This window comes from Myxocyprinus asiaticus, chromosome 23 (genome assembly GCF_019703515.2).
Source record: "Myxocyprinus asiaticus isolate MX2 ecotype Aquarium Trade chromosome 23, UBuf_Myxa_2, whole genome shotgun sequence".
NCBI lineage: Eukaryota > Metazoa > Chordata > Actinopteri > Cypriniformes > Catostomidae > Myxocyprinus > Myxocyprinus asiaticus.
The window spans coordinates 34,921,829-34,945,879 of record NC_059366.1 but is presented as its reverse complement, the minus strand read 5'-3'; the positions used below and the strand labels follow the sequence as shown (position 1 = coordinate 34,945,879).

The following is a 24,051-nucleotide window of genomic DNA, read 5'->3' as shown; positions in this document are numbered from 1 at the left end:
TGTTTCCAAAATATGCTTTTCCTCACACTGCTTTATTTAGAAAGTTTTTAAAAAGTTATTAATATATATAGAATAAAAAAAATAAATAAAAAAAAAATAAAATGACTTATAGACTATTTCTTGAACATTATTGCATACATTTTTAGTAATTGAGAAAAAAGTGAAAGTAAAAAGTCAGTAATTAAAAACAAAGAAACAAAATAAAAGCAATGAGTAATTTTCTCTTTTTCTTGTCAGTATTGTTGTTCGATTAATATTAACAACATAATAGATAGTGGCAGGTCTATTAGGCTGCATTTACACTGCATTATACAAATCCGATATTTTGACACATCATTGATTTGGTAACCAAGTACCGGTACTTTTGAAATCCCTAGTTCATAGTAGTTCATAAGACATATGAAACGATAATGGGAGATGCTGCCTGTCCCTTTTTATTGTCTTCTCATTGTCTTGACCCTCTGGCCCTCATGCATTAAACCCTGTTGAAGGACAGGGAGGGGCAGGAGGGAGTCTAAGGGAGGCTTTTCCTCTTGCACAGGTAGCACTTAGAGTCTGTATAAGTCTGGCTTACTGCATGAGCCAGGTCCTGCTGAGAGAGGTAGATTACAGGGCAGTTAAGCTCATAAAAAGAAATTTCTCCTCTTTAGATGTTGCAGCCCCTCTCACGGCACATCAAGGCATGGCTTTACTAGTGTGTAGGTGCCCAGAACTCTGTGTATCTCCCTCTCTCTCTCTCTCTCTCTTTCTCCTTTCCTCCTTCATGTTGAGCTACTCTGAATGTGTAAATGTAGTCATAGATAGAGCAGTGTTTGCTATTGCCAACTGTATTTACAAACAGTAAAGTTGTGGCTTTCGAATTCTCCTGTTCATACTCTAACTTAAAGGAGTGGAACAAATTATGTCTGTATGAACATCTTACAAAAGCCCTTTTCTATTGTCAGGATACTGTATCTGTAAATAAAACCATACAGTAGTAACAGTGACAAAGTAAATATCAAAGATTGCAACTTACACAACACTTTTCTGTCTTATCACAGTTGACACAACATTATTCGACAAATCGTAATTAATTGGCAACAGCTTCAAATGATTTTTAACTGAATGTCTGGGTGTAGGTCACACCCAGACCCCAAAACTGGTGGGAGCTGCTCCAGTGGAAAGACAGCGACTGGATTCAAAACTGGCACATAGCTCATATCTCTGTCTCTGTCATTTACCGGAACCTGACACGAAAAAATAAAAAACTCAACAAACACATGAGCAGTACATAGTAGCTGTTGAAATTGTATGACATGAGAGACAGCTAGTTTTCATCTGCAGTTCTGTTAACACTACACAGGTTAATCAGACTCACTCTAAAAACCCTCTTGTGTGTCCTGAAAATTTAAGGGAGTCACTTTGGCCGAACTGTTTGTTAACAACCATAGTTTGCATTCCAATACTGTACTGATACAAAATACAGTACATACCGTATTTTGCTGATCTGTGAACGTAGCTTATTTGTACTAGAGCTGTTTTTGTTTCTTGGTTCTAAAATTGCATGCAGTCTTGCTCGAGAGAGAGAGAGAGAGAGAGAGAGAGAGAGAGGTCCTAGAACCAAATAGAGGAGGGAGTATGATTGTTGGTCATCTGGCATTGGATGTTGGGCTTTTTTTTTTAAATCTGTTCGTAGCTGGGTTCCCAGATGAAGAAGAACTTACTTCAACTTTCACTCTTGACATGGTGTATGTGTCCAGCATCCCTTATTACAGATGGATTTCGGATATTTTATGAGCTAATCTGTTGAGAACATCATGAATCACTGCAATGTGTGTGAGAAAGCCTGATGTGTTACCCTTGGGCCAGGTGAGAACAGGGTCATTGTCTAGTATATCAGAAAGGCTGACTCATTATAGACTGACAGATAAGCATAATAAATGATGAAACACACAAATGGGGTGTGTTTGAGGACAGACTGTCTCCTTCACTAATGTGTCCATAAACTAAGAGGTTTGAAAAATATTTTTAGGCCTCCTGCAGGAAATGGTGCTCAATTGTGATGGGGGAATAAATGTGGGTCAAATGCTTAGTGTGGAAGTCAAACACTAACCTGCTGAACTCCTTTCTTAATCTGCACACACAACCTCTATCTGTCTGTCTGTTGCTTTCCTTCGCTCTGCCTTTTGTTCTTTCTTTCATTCTTTTTCTTTCTTTCTTTCGCTATCTGTCTATCTGTCTGTCTGTCTTTCGGGTTATTTAGGTTCTTTCGCTGTTTCTTTCGTGTTCTTTCGCACATTCACGTTCTTTCACAATCTTTTGCTCTTTCTTTCGTGTTCTTTCACTCGTCCTTTTGTTGTTTTAGTCTTTTATTTTTTCTTTGTACTTTCTTTTTTGCTCGCTCTTTCTTTTGCTCTTCTTTCTTTCTGTCTGTCTGTCTGTCTTGCATTCCTTCTCTCTTTTTCTTTCTTTTGTTGTTATTTCACTCTTGATTTTTCTTTCTCTTCGTTCTTCGTACTTTCTTTCACTCTTTCGTTCTTTTTTCTTTGGCTCTTTTGTTCTTTTTTTGCTTTTTCTTCCTTTTGCTCTTTTTCGTTCTGTCTTTTTTCTTTTGATATTTCTTGTGTGCTTTTGCGCTTTCTAGAGCTTTCTTTCGGTCTTTTTCACCTTCTTTCTTTGTTCTTTCTCTCTTTTGTTCCTTCTTTCTTTGGCACTTTCTTTCTTTTGCTCTTTCTTGTACGTTCTTTCGCTCTTTGTTTGTTTGTTTCTTTTTTATTTCTTTAGCTCTCTCTCGCTCCTTTCTTTTTCTTTTTTCCTTTTGCTAATTTTCTTTCTTTCACTCTTTTGCTCTTTCTTTAGCTACCTGTCTGTCTGTCAGCATTCTTTTGCTCTTCCTTTTATCTTTCTTTTTTGCTTTCTTTCGCTCTTGTGCTCTCTCCCTTTTATACTTTGTGTAAAAAAATATGTTTTTCACTGAACGTCAACTCCACCCAATATAACACAATGACTGTTATAAATTCATAACACTTTTTAATGGAATATGGTGGACTCATCTATGTTAGCCAGCTATATAACTGGACATTAGTGACATTCACCACAGAATTCACCACAATGTTCGTTTTATCTTTGAAAAACAAATATTTAAGTTTGCAAGGCATTAAAACATGTACATGATCAATGAATGTTAGATGCAGTGACAATATACAGCACAGGCCCAAAAGGGCAAGTGAATGTTCTGTCAACTTTCGCAACTCTCTCACTCTGACCCTGCGGCCCATCCATATTGTGTGTGTGTGTGTGTGTGTGTGTATGTGTGTGGCATTAGAACCTCTGCCAGTTTACTGTCACAGAGATTTCTGCCTTTGCCCAGTCACAGAACATGTGAATGCTCCAGTTGGTGGTTATCAACAGCTATTAACAATCCCCAGATCCTTTTGTGTGAACACACTCATACACTAGAGACATTTTTCCCTTCTTTTATGTGTCAACCTGCTTTAATCTGCAAGTTGTCATCATGCATGCATCGAGCAAAGTATTTCATGTGCACACTCAGCAAAGATGTATACATTGTCAACCTGTATGTGGCTGTCTCTGTGGATTTCGTGGTGCATGTCACATCCTGTATATGTGTCACATGCCAGCATTTCCTGAGCAGTCTGCTCCACTTTCAGCTGCAAAGGCCATCTTCCAAGTGTCAGCCCTTGTAGCTTCCCCCTGACAGGCTACCTCATGCTTCCCCATTAGCTCATAGTGAGTTGATTTATTTATGCTTTGGAGAGGGCGGGAAAGAGGGAACTTTTCCCACCAAATGTCTTGGCTTGGTGCAAGCACGAGCCGGACTCTTGGCAAACTAACCAAGGAAATATTTTCTGCTGGAAGAAGGCAGATTATGATGTTTTATGTAGTCATTTGTGCTTGTCTGCCCTGAAAAGGGAAGAAATAGGCTTCTCACTGACATTTTCCTTTTATTTTCCCCTTTTTAAGACATAATGATATTTGGAGTGAGATGAACGATATAAGAGTAGCATTCACTGTCAGGGCAGAGCTCATTTTTTTATTATTATTTCGTGATGCCAGTCCCTGCGGCCCCAATATGTCCCTGTCTCTCACAGAGAGTTTGTTTGCTACTAAGTACTTTAACCTAATCTTCATAGCATCTCTGATACTACAAATTCAAAACACAATTAGTAGGTTTAAACGGAGAACATGAGCTAATTTAGTTGTTGCTCAATCTCTCCACCAAATAACCTTTTTAAGATCAAGCTAAATCAAGTGAATGTCTTTCATTGCAAGAGTTCTTAAAGGGACTATGACTTTCTTTCTTTTGTGAAACTCTGAAAGGAGATGTTAGGCAGTCAGATTTTTTTTGTTTTTCAGGAAAGACAGAAAGTCATACAGGTTTGGAAAAACATGCGGATGATTAAATGATTATTATTATTTTTTTTTTCTTTAGTTTTTTGGGTGAACTCTCCCTGTAATGTTGCACACTCTTTTTTATTTTTATTTTTTTTATTTATTTTTTTTGTGCGAATTCCTTTTTCTTACCTGATTCTCACTACAGTTTTCCAGGAGTACTAAAGTTTAGCTTTATATCATGCATAAATGTTCAAGTTACAACAGTACAGTTGTATTTCTTCAGACTTGATGGTTGAGAAAGTTACCCAAGTTCATATATTTCAAGGGAATTTTTAATGAATTTTCTATATTATATGGGGAATTTTGAATATTATACACACAGATTAGCATGCAGTTTGCAAACTGCCAATGCAAACTCATTGTTCACTTTTGCTTGGAATAAAAGCAATTTGTAGGAGTTAAAAAACTCCCTTGTTAAAGCTGCAGGATAAATATTATTCTCAAAAGTATGTAGAAATATCTCTTTCAAAATATCAACAAGGTAACCATAATTTCCACCAAAAATACTTGTTGCTATAGTTGTTATACTGTAAAGCCATTATAAATTAATATGGGATCTCATTCCAACAGTGCAAGGGACCATTTACACCAAATGTATTATTGCATCCATATAAACATGCACTAGATGGATGATTTTGTCTTGCTGTTATTTTTTTCAGCATCTTATGCAGGAGTGATTAATTTTTTTAGACGCTGTGCCAAGTTAAAAAGAACTTCAACTTTTAAAAATATGTCTTAAGACACCTGCATTTGTTGCACTGCGTTTGAGCTTTTATAAACTTTTTCATGTAAAGGGGATACATGTACAATATTGGTACAAAAAACAGTAGACATTATAAGCATGAATAATAAACCAAGCAATGTAATTAACTATGCCCCATGCTCCAGCCCCTAAGAATATTTTTTGTTATTTTTTGATGACAATAATGGCTAATACTACATTTACCACAGATAAGCTATGAGGAAACTATGGTAACCATGTATTTTGTTGTGGTTGTTTTACATTAGTCATTCATACATTTGTAAAGGTTATTTGCCCAAATAGAAATAGCCCTAATGTTCTTTTGGTCTAGTCTCAAGTATACTATATAAGTTTGTTGCAGTGTAAACTGAGAAGCCCTCCATCAAGTTCAGCCACACTAACGCAATTACCATAACGATGGCCAGAAAAAGCAGACAGCTGTTTGCGCTTTCACGCCCATCTATAGGTGACACAGAGATTTGCATGTTCCCCCACTTCAGTGAGTTTGATCTGAAGAGAAGGTCTTAATGGAAATAGAGGAGGAGAAAGGAGGTGGGCTGGTACTTTATACCCCTTCTCCTCCTTGCCAGACCCCCTTCTTCTTTCTCACAGGTGCCAGGGCTTACAGTGCTGGTGTGGCAGAGGGGGAGGGAACACCTGGCAGGCTGTTCCTCCTGACGGACTGCCGGGTTCGGAGGCATTTTCCCAGGCTCCACAGATGAATGGTCACTAATAGCCGTGGGAGAGGGCTTTGCAAGCACTGCACAGTGTACCAGGCTGACTCTTCTTGGCAGGCCCTGTGAGGAGGGCTTAAATCAGTGCTGGCTGCCTGTGACCCAGCCCCATAGCCAGCACAAGTGCGCTGCTGCTGATAGCCTTACCGCTGGAGAATGTGTTTACAAGGGCAGAGTGGGAGTAAGATCTCACTCAACGAGTAGAGGGATGTGGGAACCGAGTGCAGTGCTCCATCCTAAAGTATGAACTTGCATCATTTCTGATTCACTCTGTCTGTTTCCTCCTGCCCTACTGGTAGCCTTTGTGCCCCTTGAGTCTCAGTAGTTCACCGAAAAATTAACATTTTGTCATCGTTTAGTCACTGCCATATCGTTTAACCCTGTATTATTTTCTTTCTTGTGCTAAAGTGGAGATCTTAGAATGTGTGAACTTTTGTTATTCATAGAAGGAACGTGGATGGTGATTTATAGTTCAAAGCTTAAAACCACCATAAAAGTTCTTTAAAAATACTTTTATGCTATATTCCAAGTCTTCTGAAGCCTTTGATAGCTTCAGAAATGTATGAAATTGTTCACTGATAAGCTGATAAGTGTCCTAAATCGCATACTTCTGCACTATTCTATGACATAGTGTGAGTAGTGTGTTTAAAGTGAAAATGGAATGAAAAGATGAGTATTATGAGTACCATGATGATGTACTTCAACCAAAATAATGGGAGTGTGCAATGTTGGACACTTCATACGCTCAACGGTCATGGCACATCACGAAAGGGGCAATGCTGGCCTGACAAAATTAATGTAATTATTGGTGAATATGCCTACCAGCAAAACTTCTGTGAAAACAACACCTTGCAAATATGAGTTGAATGCTTTAGCATCACCCCATGCCATGCTGTGTTAAAATTTACAGTATAATATTTGAGATGTAAGTATTTGACTGAGGTTGTCTAATGCGTTAAAGCTAGCAGCAACCAGGCACGGACTGGCCATTGGGAGAACCGGGACTTTTCCCGGTGGGCCGGCCGCGAAATGGGGCCGCATGGGCTGCCGCGTTATGCAGAACGCGCCACAAAATGGCACCACGATATGCAGAAGGGGGCACGAATTCTTCTGGTAAAAAAGATCATGTTCCATTTGAGATATCCTACACTTTGTAAATTCATACAGTAGATGGCCAAGTGCATAGTCTAAGTGTACAGTGAATAATGCGTCATTTGGGACACAGCTATAATCTTCCCTTTTGCCATAGTTCTCAAATCTCATTTGTGGTCACTTATATTCAAACTTGCTGCATTGTGATCAGTCAAGTTATACGCAAGAAACCCATGGCCTTTAGCGTTATTGACGTTGAACCAGGCGTGACGCATTGAAAGGCGACATTTTATTAATCGATAATGCATAAATGAGATTTGAGTAATCGTATGGATTACTTTTATGGTATGTTTTTTTTTTTTTCTTCGTTCTGGGGTTTGGCAATGTAAGTCACCTTTATAAAAAGGAAAGTAAATCACCAGTATGGAAAAGAACAGCTCTAAAATTCTGCCTATTGATTTAAAGAAGACATTGTGCTGAAATGTCTTGCCATACTACACAAACTAATACTGACAGGCAACAAAACTGTTCAAATCCAACTTGTTCATCTGTTATATTGTCTGTAAGCGTGATTAAACCCCTCACTTTCTGTCTCTTTTTCACTCTCCCTCCATCTATGCCCCCTCCTCGGAAGTTTGCAATAAGAGCATACTCTTTCTGCCCTGTGTGCCCTATAGCCTGTAAATATAAAGCATGTGGCTGCATTAGCAGCGGTTACCTGCCCTGGAACATGTGAGAAGGACTAGGCAGGATTACCCGCATGGGAAATAGAGACCTGTTAGCAGGAGCTGCCGAATTCCTCGGGCTCTCTTGACTGCCTGTCTGCCTGTCAGTCTGTCGGCCTGTCTGTCTCCTTGGTCTAGAATTAGCCCTTGATGTTTAGTCATGTTGCAGTTGCTGTGCAAATCCACCTCCTAAGCCTCATGTCTCACTGTACAGAAAAGCCCCTGGACAGCCTGACTCTTTCCGAAGACTTTTCTCAACTCTATCCCGTGCTCTCACACTCAAATTTTTGAATACACAGCTTTAACACACCCGTCTTTGGCTTGGAAATGATGTTTGTACAATCAGTATGACTTGCTCTCAACACACATATACACACCCCGTTCTTTGGTTCGGGGTCAGCTGTGTTCCTCTGGTCATGTCCTACCACAGTTCTCTGTATGTAATTAGGGATTGGGGAAGGAGAGCTTGATCAGAATGGGATTCATGGGACTGTTTCTATACCACATTCTGGTTAGGCAGACACACACACACATTCAGACACAGCCTCAGTGAACCCAGGCTAACCATGCCGCCTGACCAAAGCACTCACTTTAGGAATTACTAAATCATTTTAGAGGATCACCCTGCTTTTTCCCATAGCGTTTTCATTGCGAAGCCCTTGTGCAGATCAAATGGCAGGTCATGTGCTCACAGTTAATGGTGCCTTTCTCAGCTGAATCCATCATTATATTTTGGCCTTCATTGTATTATAATTAAATACATATTTGCAGAGGAGCCAGTAACAGTATGGGCGCTGGTTAACATGGATTTGATTGTTCTTTTACAGTAAATAGCATTTAATATTTCATCATTAAGGACTTGTATGCAGGCACCAATGTGCTTTCCAGGTGTATAGTGGGTCAGTTTTAATGCACACAAATTCGTAAACACACCAGCAAGAGAGATTTAGTGGGAGAGAAAGATGAGAAAAAGAAGAAGTCTGGATTCAATGACAGGTCTAGCTCAGGTTCAAACCAGCTCTGCAAAACAGCACATAACTCCCCACATCGTTAATCTGCTGGAATCAAATGGGAGGAATGTGTTTCCCTGCCCTCATTCACACCACACTTCCCTGTTTGCTCCTGGGGCCTCCGATTCTTAAATTTACAGTACCTTATCTACAGTAATATATCATTTAAGTACACCACTGCACTGTAAAATCTAATTGGTTGACCTTACTTACAAAAGCATGCAAACCATTGCCTTAAAAATTGGATCAATTAAATTAGACTAGGAATAGCATGTCTTTCTCTATGGAAAATACTTGTGTCATCAAGTTCACCTAAGGTGGTTTTCTCGAAGAGTGACCTTAACCATTTAAGTAAAGTTAACTGTAAGGCCGGCATTGAATCAGCTGATCAGCGGGAGAGCGAGGTAAAGGGGAGCCGGAGGTGCCAGTTCGAGAGAGAGAGACGCACGTGGCCACGCTACATGTGTATCTGTGTTGGTTCTATGTTGTTTTAAGTTTGTTTCACATTAAACTTTGTTTACTGTTCAGCCGGTTCCCGACTCCTCTTTGACTGTCCTTTAACTCTTACAGAGACTTAACTCAGATATGTGATTTATTGTATCACTGTAATTGTTTTTACTTATTTATCTCAAAATTATGTTAATTATAAACTTAAATTATTATAGACTTAATATTTTAATTTTAAGAATTTTGAAGCAAAAGAAGTTTAAGGAACATATTTCAGTTGTGATTTCGGGGGCCAGTTGCATAAACATAGCCATTAAATTAAGACTGCGCCTAACAACTAACTAAAGACGCCAGAGAAAGCCTGTTGTATAAAACAAGCCCACAGCTGTCTTTAGTCAGACAGTCTAATTTTCATTGCATTGTGGGAAAAGTAAGACACTGAACCAGAGCCCTTCTAGCAAGGGAGCCTACAAGCTTAGCATAAAAAAGCATAACGCGGCAGTCCTATAGACATTCTGTGGAGGTACACATGTTTTTTTTTATGGATGTCTATGGAGAATAAACTGCTTTTGTTAGAAAACAGCTAATCACTTAATGAATTGACTGCCTGTCTGCTAATCTCCAACATGTTTTAAAATAATCAATCCTTTTGATATGAATTATGTGTGGAGTTTACCATGGTACCGTAACATGCTAAATGACTGTTACACTGAAAAATGCGAAGGTTATCTCGGTATAGAAGATCTCTGACTGAACGACTTTCAACACAGTTTTCCTTCGCTGAAAATATTTGCATATTAGAGAAATACAATGCTTCAAAATTGATTCTAATCAACAAATGTAGTGATTTCAATGCAATTAATAATAAAAAAACAAAAAAAAACATGAGGGATTTTGTTACTATCCTAAGGCCAATTCACACTGCCCCAATAAATGCCAACAGATGCCAACCCTTCAAACATTAAAATAGGCTGTTGTATTTCGAATGTTGAGAAACACAACTGTCATGTTCACACTGATTCAACAAACACCAACAAACGTGCATCAGTTTAATATATAAGTACATATGCGTGATTTATTTATTATGTTCAGCATGTATTCAATTTTACATTAGGCCTTAACTTACTCATTCTGGGAGTTTCGTCAGAGGACAGCAATACAGCACAAAAATATTTTACACAAGATCGTGCCCATAAAATATGGGAGAAGTTAATATTTTAACTATTGTAATCTGCATTTTGTTCAGTTGTTTGCATTTTCTATGTGATTTGACTGCGTTTGAGAAATAAAGGATGTGTTTTTCAAGCGAGTGAGAAGAACACGAGCATAAATCCATCTTCATTCGCGTCTTGTTATAACCCATTTGTACTGAAATGTTCCCTCACATTTGTCATCCACATAAACTGCTGAACCCAAAACTAATATAATCATTTTGTTTTCTTTTATTTAGAAAGGAACAGAAAGCTTCAATAAGCTTGCTTATGTCTAATCGTGATTGACTGCATTTTTCTTGCTCTACCAATGCAGGTGCGACTGTGCACGTTAATTTTCTTTGGACACTTTCCTCATCGTCATAGCAGCGTTTCACAATGAAGTCAGATTACATCTGAGTTTGTTGGTGTTTGTTGGAAAATCACACCAGACTGATCAAACGTTCCAAGACCCAACAAACGCTGATTGAACATGTTGAATCGGTGAAAACAGACGCCAACAAACGCCAACAGGGTGAACGCATTGATCCGACAAAACCCAACAACTGTTGGATGTTGGCTTCTGTTGCCGTTTGTTGCAGGGCAGTGTGAATCTTCTACAAAGTCTCAACTTAAGTCCCTTTTAGCCCTCAACTGAAGCCCTCACAAGCTCAGCTGACAGTTATTTTCCATGGCAGCATAGAATGTAAAAAGAATTTAGCCTAGGGGTAATAATTGAAGAAGAATTGTAATAAGTCCCACCTCACAGGTGAAAGAGCCAATCACCTTTTAGATACAGACATCACCTGTCAATCAAATTGAGAATGCGCATGTGCGTTAGCTGAACCAGTTTTTTAGATTTTAGATAGTTTTTAAAGATTTTATCTAAAGACTGCATTTTAAATATGTTCTTTGATCGGAATCTTGACCACCCGTTTTGGAGATTTCGGTCATTCCCCATTCAATCAAATAGGAACTGTACATTTATGCCACTTGTTTATGTAGAAATTAGCTGCCCAGCCTGTTTCCAAAGATGTCCCCTTAAAGGGACTTTTTAAATACTTAGTTAATTGTGCTTTTTTATTGGGAAATTGTTTTATTTTAAGAAAAATGTTGTCTGTTTTGGGGCATAGATGTGAACAAAATTATTTCCTTTAAAAAATCAATAGCAACTCAGGGCTCTACGCTTACATTTTTTTAGGAGCACTTGTGCTCCTAATTAAAAAAATTTAGGAGCAGAGTCAAAAATTTAGGAGCACCTTTTTTAGAGATGGTAACGTTAATGTGCCACAGTATAACATGAGAAAACTGAGCTCATCAATTATGACAAAATTCAGGAACATAGTGTGAGTCATGACCAAATTTAATATTTTCAGTTAATTTGACCGGCTGTCTGCCAAAAAAAAAAAAAAAAAAAAAAAAAAAAAAAACAGCAGCAGCTCATGTTATCATGTTTCACCTTGTGAACATAAATATACAAAAACACAATGTTCAGTCTTTGAAGTGTGTTCCTCTTAAATGTATTTAAGAACTCTAAATTAACATCTGCACTGCTGAACGCAATTAAAGTTCCTGTCACACAATGTACAACAATCGGATGCTGCATTATTTCAGTTGGCTAGGCTTTGTAAACTTTTCACTTTTAAAGTCAATTTTCATTTAATTCAAGTTTTAGTTCACACAAATTTTTTCACGCTTGCTCAGTTGACTGAAGGGATGAAATGCAGCCAATGAAGTGTTAAACATAACTATTGCGCAGTGTAGATGCATTTGGGAGTTGCCATTTTTATACAGATTTTACTATACAACACTTCATGAACTTCAATCTAGGGTTGGGAATCTTCAGGCACCTCACGATTCTACCCGATTCCGATTCTGGGAGTCACAATCTGATTTCAAAGCGATTCCTGATATATCTAAACTTTTTTCTTATTGACTATTCTGCTAGGCAAAGGCAAAACACAGTAACTTCACATTTTGACCAAAACTGGGGTTCTTAGACTGTAAGTTGCCCGGCTCAACTATAACCAGGTTTTGAGAAAATTGCAGTAACTACAAAATCCACACTCAAATCTGTTTTGTTGGTGTACAGTGTATTTACAGCCTTTGTACGACAGTATTGTCATCATAAAAAGTGATAAACACTGACCTCTTTACACAAGAAAATAAATTTAAAGACAATAAAAATTGGTTTTCAAAACACAATATTATTAAATTAATTCAACTGATTATGTTAAATAACTTTTATATGTTTAAAGCATTGTTAATCATTTTTATTTAATAGTATTACATTTTTTATTAGAATAAATATATATCTAAGGTCTTTTGATTTTTTTAATTTATTTTATTTTAACTATAACTACAGGTTGGTGCTCCAGGTTGATTACATGAGATATGTGCTTCTGTGAGAGTGCAGATGTCAGCTTCTCTTTTCCTCACCACAGGTGATAAAGCAGCACAAATAGCAGGATGATTATTTAAAAGATCTATCAAGCATCTCGTATCGCTGTTCCATCTGTTTGCTCTGCGAGTAGAAGTCTCACCTCCTTAACATTTATCTAATGAGCCGTCAGCTGTGCGCATTCTTCCCGACGAGCGAGAGACCGGCAATTTCCTACATACTGTAGCTATACCAGTTTCATCTCTCTAGTATCTTTTTGAGGTCAGTTTCTTCTCACATTATAAAATAAACTCAATATTTCATGTCCACTTATTTATTTATTGATAAGAAGCAGTGTAATAAGCAGAATAATGTACAGTCAACTGGTCATTATGTCCGTCTGACTGTACATTATCCCTTACATGTTTATGTTTTTACAGTATGAATATCAGCCAAATAAAGCATGTCATTTTAGTGAGATAAAAGAAACTATGGTGAAACACTTTAGCATGTGACATCTCTTTTTAGAATGCTGTGTTTGTGGATGGACAAATATTAAGTTTAATTTATTAAATGTTTTAGCCATGCTGAGTTCATGTAAATTTATAGTGCAGGTGTTGGCAGTTAGCAAGTGTTTCATTAGGAGCTCTAATTTAAGGAGACATCTGTTACTTAAAGGGGAGGGATCTTCCGTTTCATTGTTTCTCATTTACAGTCTTGATCTTTTTAAATATGTGATTTTTGCCGTGTCATTGCCGATCTTCCTACTTTTGGTTGGTAAATGTTACCTTGTTGGGTTTGTCTTGAATTTGATCAAGTTTGTTTAGTGAAATTATGGAAGGAGGTTTCCGAAGACACTTCAGTTACTTATCTTTACAGCTCTCCTTTTGATCATCTGTCACATCCTCATGTTGGGCCACACTGCAGCATTTCATAACCGGGCTAAAGGGGTCACCCAAATGTTAGATTGAACACTCATGTGCAAATATTGTTTCAGGTGGACGTTAAACAGAGTGATAAGACGCACCGCCCGCTCGGCTCAGGCTACAGTTACGCAGCCGGGTGTGATGTGCTTCCAGGAAAACCCTGCTCGCCCCTTCCATGTGGTGACCCCCATGAAACATTCGCACACATACACAAAATCGCCCAGGAGCCCCACCCTGGCCCAGTCAGAGCGAAGGACAAGATCTTAGAGGGTGATCATTTACATCAAAGTGAGGACCAAGAGAAAATGTTTCTACAAATTCCAACTCGGTCACTTAGACACCCCACTGTCCCCAGTTTTCACAGTGGACATGTCTGTGAGATCACTTAAGGATCGGCCATCACAAACAGTAGCTATATGCTCAGATATCGTGGATTGTGCCCGATTTTACTACCAGAATTTGTATCTGATGCTGTCTGTTTTTAGAGCTCAATGTGTTTAGATTGTATAACCTCTTTGGCTTGTCAAATTCTAGACTGCGGTGCTGAGAGATGATTGTTATTCTTTTGCATGTTGAGCTGTCTATCCTCTCCATTTGTTTAGAGCTGATGAAGTTTTTATAGCTTGTGTTCCTCTTTGAACTCTGAATCAATGGAAAGAATGCCTCTAGTTTGAGACAAGGGATCACTCACCCCTCTTTTCCATTTAATTTCACATTCCTCTTTACATTCTTTAGGTTTTGTTGACTTTTCGTTCCCTCTATTGTTTTCCCAGGAAGTGGTAAAAGCTCAGGGGGGGACTCTGCGTTTGTATGTACCGAAGTACTGTATACATTTCTGCCTTGGCATAGTGTCAGAGGAGTCTGTGGAAAGACATGTTGTGATGTTGTGTTTGTGTGTGAATTACGATGAGTGCTGGAAGACTTTGCCTATTAGGGTTTAACAGGGGGTCTCAACCGTCATCTTTAGAACTTGACATACTGTTCGCAGTGGCAGCATTTCTTTCACAGACATCTGGTGGGTCTGGTGGTCATGTTCTGCTTTTGTTGGGGAAACAGATCTAATAGCTTGGCTTTCATTGCCGAAACAGACCACAGAAACAGAGTGTAAACCTGTAAACAACAGTTTTTGTCTTGATTCAAAAGATGTCAGTGGGTGCTGTAATAAAATATGCAAATTAGCAGAGATGAGGGTGTTAGGTCGCAAATGGGGGGCGTTTATCAGTCATATTAATCAAATCTATCATCAAGTTCTTTTCTGCATAAAAAAATAATTTAGACTTGGAAAATACCATTGTCTTTGTTAAACTAACAGTCCTCATTTTCCTCAATTAATTGTTAGTTTTAGACCAAAAGCTAAAAAAAAAAAAAAGCTTTGTTAGCTTTGTTTAGCTCTGTAAAAGTCTTTTTTCAATTAGTGGTTTAAAAACCATTAGCCTATGCCATCCCAGATGTGTATGACTTTCTTCTGCAGAACACAGCTCTGTTGGTCCTCACAATGCAAGTGAATGGTGACCAGAACTCAGAAGGTCAAAAGAAAAAAACAACATAAAGGAGGCATAACAGTAATCCATATGTCTCCAGTGGTTAAATCCATATCTTCTAAACAAAATGACAGGCGTGGATAAGAGACAAATCAATATTTAAGTCCTTTCTTGCTATCGATCTCCACCTTTGACCAGCCCCAACCAGTAGGTGGCTGAATGTGAAAGTGATAGTCGCTTCTGCACCAGAATGTGGAAGTGAAAGTGTAGAGTTGCAGTTAAAAAAGGACTAAAATATTGATCTGTTTCTCACCCAAATTTATCATATCACTGCGGAAGATATGGATTTAACCACTGGAGTCTTATGGATTACTTTTATACTGTCTTTTGGACCTTCAAAGTTCTGGTCACCATTCACTTGCATTGTGAGGACCAACAGACCTGAAATATATATTTTTTTAAAATCTTTGTGTTTTGCAGAAGAATGAAAGTCATATACATCTGGGGTGGCATAAGGGTGAGTAAATAATGAGAGAGTGTTCACTTTTGGGTGAACTATCCTTTCAAACAGCCTCACCTTCTGTTGCCTGTGCATAAATTCACAACTTTCTTGGTTTTGGAGAAGGGGTGGCCTAGGGTCAGGGAATGATATAGGGTGGCGTTCATACAAAAATTGTTAAGAACCACTGGTCTTAATAAAACGGGTGGGTCACTGTCCAACAACGAACTAGTCAATTAGTGATTATGACTAGTTTCTCTACTGAACATTTAATTAGCACGCTAACAGCTGTGCTTTAGGTGTTAATGGAATATTAATGGAGTTTTAACTGAAAAATTAAGGTAAGTGCTTTTATAAAATGATATGCTTCACATTTCTGCCTTTAAACCCATTCACTCATATTGAAAGTGCCTTGATTTTTTATTTTTATTAGATTTTTTTGTAATCAACATTATTCCACAAAAGCTGTCATTTGCACTTAGCTTGTATTGAATCCGGAATATTCCTTTAAATGTTTGTATGGTAAAACTTTCTCTGAAAAGTTGTGCTTTTGATGCATCAAGTTGAAAATAGTCACTAAAGGACACTGAAAGGACCACTGAAGGGGCCATTTTAATTGAGAAGCAACAGCTGATATCTCAAGCAGTGCCTTTCTGACCTTCTTTCCTAACTCTGTAGACAGACTTCTTTATCGGCCTTGTCTTGGGAATTTAATAACTGAATTCACAATGGCACAAGAGACAGAACAAAAATGCTTTTAAACTGTTTTTTGTGTAAGGGTGGCTGATTCCGAGCTGGGATGGACATCCAAAGTTAAAAAGAGAAAGAACTTGCCCCAGGCCCTTGATGCTGAGCAGAAATACTAATCTTTTGAACCATGAGTGAGTCTTATGAGTTTTATTTTCCCATAACTCTCCCAAGCTTTTAGGCGGCTGGTTACATACTCAAATGATTAGGAACAGGAAAGATAAGACTGCTGATACTGTGCACGCATGCTTTCTTTCACCCTCATTGAAGTTGTTGGTGGGGTTCTATGTGCCATCTTGATCTCAATGCTGGTGTTGCCTTTCTGCCCTAAGCAGTATAGTGTCCGAGACATCTCAAGAGCCTATAAATCTGATATTGAAATCCTCCTCGCCCCAATCTCGGTTAACTCTTTGTGGCAGAAAGGAACACCTGAGGGAGCATCTGATACATATTAACCTGCATTGCGCACATGGAGACTTCTGTGGAGGTAATATAGGTGTTGTCATTCCCAGTAGTGTTGGATCACTCCCCCTGAGCAGAGAAGAGTACAAATCACCTGGAACCTTGACAACTTAAAGAGCCTGTTTGGCTGGTTCACCAGGCTTTCACATAAGATGCTTACCGTAGCCTATTATTCTCATAGGTGGAATAGAATAACATTTATGGTAATTATTTTGTATCTTGGATACAGTGAGTGGGGTTTAGGGTGTAATGGGTTTAAATGCTCTGTTTGTTGTTTCAATCTGTGTTTTGAGTGTCACTGTGATTCATGTCATGGTTGTGCTTTGAATGGAAGTTATTTCAAAGCAAGTGTGTGCAGGAAGTTTGATACTGCACCTTAATTTATCTTCCTTCTGTGTTGTGAGTTTGACTTTACTGTTATTTTTAGACTTTACTGTCTGATTTTACTGTTGTTTCTATAGTGCAGTCAGTTTTAAGCATTGATGGTTGATAAAAGCATTGTAAACTATTCAAACAACTGGAGAGAAGTTGCAGTTAAACACTGCCTGTGAAGTGGATAAAAGTAGGAGGTAGATCCATCAATCACATTCTGGGGTGCTGATGACAGTTTTGTGACTGGAAGACAATGTAATTGCATATCATTACCTGCAGAAGTACCACGCTCCTGTTTGAGGACCCAGCTAGCTGTTAGTGGGGCCTAAGATGACATCAGTTGGTATGGCGAAATGCAAACCTGTCTTCTTAACCACAGTTTTGTCCCATTTGACACATCTCAGGTGTTCTTTGAAGACAAACAAATTTTGCAATGTGAGGGAATCACTATGAGTTTATTTTAGAATGCACACATTCAGTACTTTTACATGTGCAGCTACACTCACCAAGCACTTTTATTAGGTACACCTGTACTTATTAGATACACCTACTTACTCATGCGATTATCTAATCAGCCAATTGTGTGACAGCAGTGTAATGCATACAATCATGCAGATATGGGTCAGGAGCTTCAGTTAAAGTTCACATCAACCATCAGAATGGGGAAAAAATTTTGATTTAGACCGTGGCATGATTTTTAGTGCTAGACGGGCTGGTTTAAGTAGTTCTGTAACTGCTGATCTCCTGGGATTTTCAAGCACAACAGTCTCTAGAGTTTACTCAGAATGGTTCCAAAAACAAAAAAGCGTGTGGCAGTTCTGAGGACAGAAATGCCTTGTTGATGAGAGAGGTCAATGGAGAATGGCCAGACTGGTTTGAGCTGACAGAAAGGCAACGGTAACTCAGATAACCCCTCTGTACAATTATAGTGAGCAGAATAGCATCTCAGAATGAACAACATGTCGAACCTTGAGGCGGATGGGCTACAGCAGCAGAAGACCACGTCGGGTTCCACTTCTGTTAGCCAAGAACAGAAAGCTGAGGCTGCAGTGGGCCTACCATCTGTGTGCCTCAGCAGAAATTGAGATTCATCAGACCAGGCTATGTTTTTCCAGTCTTTATCTGTCCAGTTTAGTTGAGCCTGTGCCCACTGCAGCCTCAGCTTTCTGCCGCACTATTGTGGAAGAGCATAAACGTCTTGAAATGCATTTTCAAAGGAAAAGTATTAGTGTGGATGTGGCCCTGTTAGTCTGGTTTTGCATTAAAAAGAAAGTATGCGATTATGGAAAGCATTTTCGAAAGTTTCTGTTTTAGGTGGAGGAAAATGCTGTTCCAGTGTGGATTAGAGGTGTAAACATAGTAAAAATTATGTGTTCACAGGACATTTTATTAAGACAATTTATTTTGTCTGTCACTGAAATTGAGCTTTTAAAGTGCATGTAAACTTTCTGTTTGAGGTTTTTAAGCACTTGGGACCATAAGATAATGGTCTGATCCATTTCATGTGGGTTTTATGGTCTTCTGGCAAGCCAGGGGCAGTCTCTCACAGACAGGCGTAGAGGCTGAGGGGTCTATTCAGGGCAGAGAGAGAGAGAGCTGGTGCAGTCCCATGCCTGTTGTCTTGTTTACAGCTGATAGTTAGTGTGTTCACCAGGCCCCCTTTCTTGCCGACAAATTCCTCCCAGATTAAGCAACAGTGCTTCGTCTTTTGCACAGAGTGGATCTTGCATTCCTTGGGCAATGACAAACAGATCTAGGCTGAATTTTTCCTTTGCCTGCTGTCTCTTAAATTAAAACAAAATGGACGAGTAGCTGCTTCAACACAGGAAGGATTGAATAAACTCTTTTTTGGCGTGTTAACAGTGAATGAGAATGGTTGCGGAGTACTAATTAAAAAGACACATTAGTGCTGATTTACATGCACTGATTTTGGAATTAGAGTGGGATAGAAAGATGAACTCCTTGCTCTACTATATTATCAAGCTATATGTTGTAGCAATTTTTTCTGTGTGGAATTTCACACATTGTGAATGCGTAACTTGAGGGAATAATTACAGTTGTCCAATTGTGAATTTACATCTAAAATACAGGTAATCCAGACAAAGAGACACATTATTTGCTGTTTTTTTTTTTAAGATGTAGAACAGAAATTCATAAAACTCCCTCACCAATGGAGGCAGTAAATACTTTTAGCGTTCAGTCAGTCTTGTTACTGTGGACTTCAAAGGCCTGGAAGCCCCTGGCACTGCTCAGGTTCATGCCTTACCTATGATAAAACTCCTCTCTCATTTGCTTAAACGCTTTGGTATTTCTTATACATGAAACAGCCTTTGAGCTGTGTCATGTTAGGCACACATCGCCTTTTGTTCTTCAATTTTGCATTTGCCACTTATAATTGATAGCATCAGTTTTCAGTAGAGGTGCCATCATTAATCCAGTGCTGATCTGTATTTCAATAATTTTCCTTATTCACATATAAATGTTTCCTCATGCGTAAATGAGTATTTGATTAAACAAGCAGACAATTCAAAATGCAAAATTTGATGATCAGCTTAATGTGAAAAGTCCCTGCTGTTTCTCTATTACCTTTGGAGGTTTTCTTAGTGCTTTTAAATGTAACTGATTTGTGCCATTCTGTCTGGTGGGTCATAACAAATGTGTTTTCTTTTGGCAGGTGGGAACGTTCATCTGGCGGTGCACTTCCTGAAACGACACGTCAACCTAAGATGCGTTGTCAAGCAGCACTACCAAGGTAGCTTATCTTTGAGCAAGGCTGAATGAAACACTCCTCATAGACTAAAGAAGACTGATCTGAATGCTTCTTAACTACATTAAGTTGGCTTGCAAAAAACAAATGATTTAATCAGAAGCACCTGTGTTGTTATTAGTTTGAACAGCTGTCAGTCTCTGTAGGGGGTTACGGTCCAGACCATTTTTATTTTAAAAAAGTCAACTGAAATATGTTAAACTTGTTTATAAAAGTTGCCAGCTCAAGACATGATGGTCTTCAAAATAAATTTTATTCTGAACTAGTGGTTCAAAGCCAGATTTATAGAGTTCAAGAAAAACTCATTTGAAGAAACCACCCATTATGTCTGGTTAGACTGTAAGAGACAAGTTCAGTCCTAACCTAATAGAGGCAGAGCTCAACACATTTTTGAGATCAGTGTCAAGCTGACAGCAGCACAAAAGAAAGTATGGTTTACTTATCAAAGTAAACAAGTTCAGGGTAAAGTCTCACTATATGATTAGGGGTATGACATGTCAGATTGAAATTACTATCAATATTACACATGATTTTTATTTAACATGGCATAAAGAAATAAAATCAAAGTAGCTGCTAAAACAAAGTACATGCTAATAGGGCTGTCCAGTTTGGATTATTTTCAGTGATCTAGTCAAGGCAAATAGAAGGAAAAAGGGGTTGACCAGCTATTTGCTAAATTTAGCCAAAGTTGGAAGGAAATAAACCGGAATACATCTAACAGTGTGGTTTGTTGTGATATGTATCAAGTAACATATTTGAAACTTTATTGACTGAGAGGCTGTAGGAAGATGAATTTGCCCATTGTTGATGTTCAGCTTTGACAACTATACCATTTACTTGAAAACAATTAAAGCTCTTTCAACTGAAATTTATATTTCCATGAAAAGGACTCCCAGGTCAATTTATGTTTTTGATGTTCATGTGAATCCATTTGAAATAAGTACAAATGAATGACCATTTTTACTTCAAATGAGACTGTAAAACAAATAATAAAAATAGTCACCTTCCTTTTTGATGTAAGTCCATTTATAACCCAGTGTTTCCCACAGGATTTTGTGAGACTGTGGTGGGGTGGACCTCGGACACTCTAAAAAATGTTGTGCTCTAGTAGTATTTTAATCATAAACACATTGGTTGTATAGATATGAATGGTGATTGCTCGGCAAAAAAGTCACACCCTCAAAGCATAAAATGAGACGAAGTTTAACACAGCTCACAAAACACATGGTCAAAACACAAAATCGACTAGAGCATACATTTGAGCCAGGGCTCGACATTAAGCATTGTCATGTGCTTGCCCTCCGGACAAGTAAATTGGTCATTCACTTGAACAAGTAAAAAAGTTACTTGTCTGGAGAGAAAAAAGACATTTAAGTTACATGCTCAAGTAACATGTCAAAGTTTATGTTGTTTATTTTTCTAAAATTATGAATGATGCCCAACCTAATAGTGTACCTATGTAATCAACTGAATTCTCTGTGACAGAAATGTAAACTGCACTGGGTAGGGGAGGAGGCTATTGTCATATGATAATTATTTTATTTTACTTATGGTAGTCAAATAAAGAAAAGCCTCCATTGCCATCAATTACAGCAGGGGTGCTCACACTTCTATGGAATGAGATCTACTTTTTCATCATGGTATTGCAGCAAGATCTACCATGTACAATAAAGTCTATACATTATCACAATACCAAAATTTCAGTAGTCGGTAGAGAAATTTGACGATTCTCAATACCAGCTTCAAAACCACAACAAATAATAGCACTAACTAATATGTTAATTATGGAAGAATGGTTTCAAGTTCTTAAGTAATTATTCAAGACTAGTAATAAATACAATTAGCAATACTCAGTAATAAAATAACAATAAAAAACAGCAATGAATAGAAATAGATTAAAATAATAGAACAAAAATTACCAATTAAGAAAATTCAGTGCTTTTTTTAACAGCTTTAAAAGTTTTAAATCTATCAAGCTTTCAAGTAAACATTCAGAATGAAATGCAACAAAAAACTGCTACTGGACTTCACTGTATGATTATAATATATTAATACTTTTTAAAGCTACTAAAGTTACCCAGTCAAGAGCAGTGAGTTTTTTTTTCTCATTTTTTTTTGTTATGGTTGTTTGATTATTATAATGACACACTAGACGGCAGTAGGTCTATAAGCTTACATTTACACTTACAAGTCCGACATTTAAATACAAATCCGCTGTTTACGTTCACTTTAGACACCACTCTCTGTTTTTACATGAATACCTCACCAAGACGGGCATTTTGACCGAAATTTGAAATGTATTTTACTGTTCAGGTGCGCATTAGCGTGAGCATTTTCGGAACATGCGCATGTTCAGCACTAGGGTTGCAAAGGGGCGGAAAATTTCCGGTAAATTTCCGGAAACTTTCCAGAAACTTTCCATGGGAAGTTAAGCTGGGGAATTTTGGAAATATTGGAAAAAACTTTGGGCACTTGGCTATATGCTGCTGCATCTTTGTGGCATTCTTAACATAGGTCTTTGCACAGTATTTGCAAATGTACACAGCCTTTGCTTCTACATTGGCTGAGGGGAAATATATCCACACATCAGATGGCGCACGTGGCATTGTTGTCTAGAATAAGATTAGAAAAAAACTTGTAAAAAACACTAATGCAATGCCATGCACAGATATATAAATAGTAAGCTAAACAATTGGAATATTCTGGAATGGTAAAAATGTTTTACAATTGATGCTGGACAAATTAATAGAAATAGGCTAGATGAATGGATGAACACTCCTCAATCAGCATGCTAAATCAAACTATAACCTACATTCTTGTATGATAACAGAAATCTGGCTAGCAGAAGAAACAGCATCACAGTTGAGCTAGCTAGCACCATGATAGCTAGCCTCTTAAATTGTCAATGAAATGGTGTTAGTGAGCTTACATTTAGCATATCTGATTTACTGGCTAGCTAGCTACTGTATAAAAACATTTTGATTTAGTATTTGCTAGTTAAACTTTAATACCATAGATCAAATATATTTACCCTAGTAATATCATCAAAATTTACTTGACTGGATGTAGTCCTTGGGCTCAAATGCAGTAGTGTGGCTTCAATAGTCCTGCTGTAGTAAGTAGCCTGCAGTAAGTAGTGTGCTGTGTGCATGTGATTGAGGAATGCGCAGAGTAGAAATTCAACAGAATTTGCATTAAATCTGGTTAACCAAGATTATGCGTCAAGCAACTACATTTAAGTTCCCTGTTATAGGCTAGCTAATTATAAAATTACATGCTCTGGATTACTTTCAACAGCAGAATAAGAATATGAACTTTCTAATAATTGACACAGGCATACAGTGCATCTGGAAAGTATTCACAGCGCTTCACTTTTTCCACATTTTGTTATGTTACAGCCTTATTCCAAAATGGATTAAATTAATTATTTTCCTCAAAATTCTACAAACGATACCCCATAATGACAACGTGAAAGAAGTTTGTTTGAAATCTTTGCAAATTTATTAAAAATAAAAAACGAAAAAAATCACATGTACATAAGTATTCACAGCCTTTGCCATGACACTCAAAATTGAGCTCAGGTGCATCCTGTTTCCACTGATCATCCTTGACATGTTTCTACAACTTGATTGGAGTCCACCTGTGGTAAATTCAGTTGATTGGACATGATTTGGAAAGGCACACACCTGTCTTTATAAGGTCCCACAGTTAACAGTGCATGTCAGAGCACAAACCAAGCCATGAAGTCCAAGGAATTGTCTGTAGACCTCCGAGACAGGATTGTATCAAGGCACAGATCTGGGGAAGGGTACAGAAAAATGTCTGCAGCATTGAAGGTCCCAATGAGCACAGTGGCCTCCATCATACGTAAATGGAAGAAGTTTGGAACCACCAGGACTCTTCCTAGAGCTGGCCGCCCGTTCAAACTGAGCGATCGGAGGAGAAGAGCCTTAGTCAGGGAGGTGACCAAGAACCCGATGGTCACTCTGACAGAGCTCCAGCGTTTCTCTGTGGAGAGAGGAGAGCCTTCCAGAAGAACAACCATCTCTGCAGCACTCCACCAATCAGGCCTGTATGGTAGA

At 38.1% G+C, this 24,051-nt stretch overlaps 1 protein-coding gene across 3 annotated transcripts in view; it reads left to right on the top strand.

The window, feature by feature from the left end:
- Positions 1 to 24,051, top strand: part of slx4ip (SLX4 interacting protein) — a 60,772-nt gene that overhangs the window by 14,476 nt on the left and 22,245 nt on the right. For all 3 annotated transcript variants that reach the window (XM_051651970.1, XM_051651969.1, XM_051651968.1), the window contains one exon: positions 19,877 to 19,954. In XM_051651970.1, the coding sequence (XP_051507930.1) occupies positions 19,877 to 19,954 (78 nt within the window). The remainder of the gene's footprint in view (positions 1 to 19,876; positions 19,955 to 24,051) is intronic.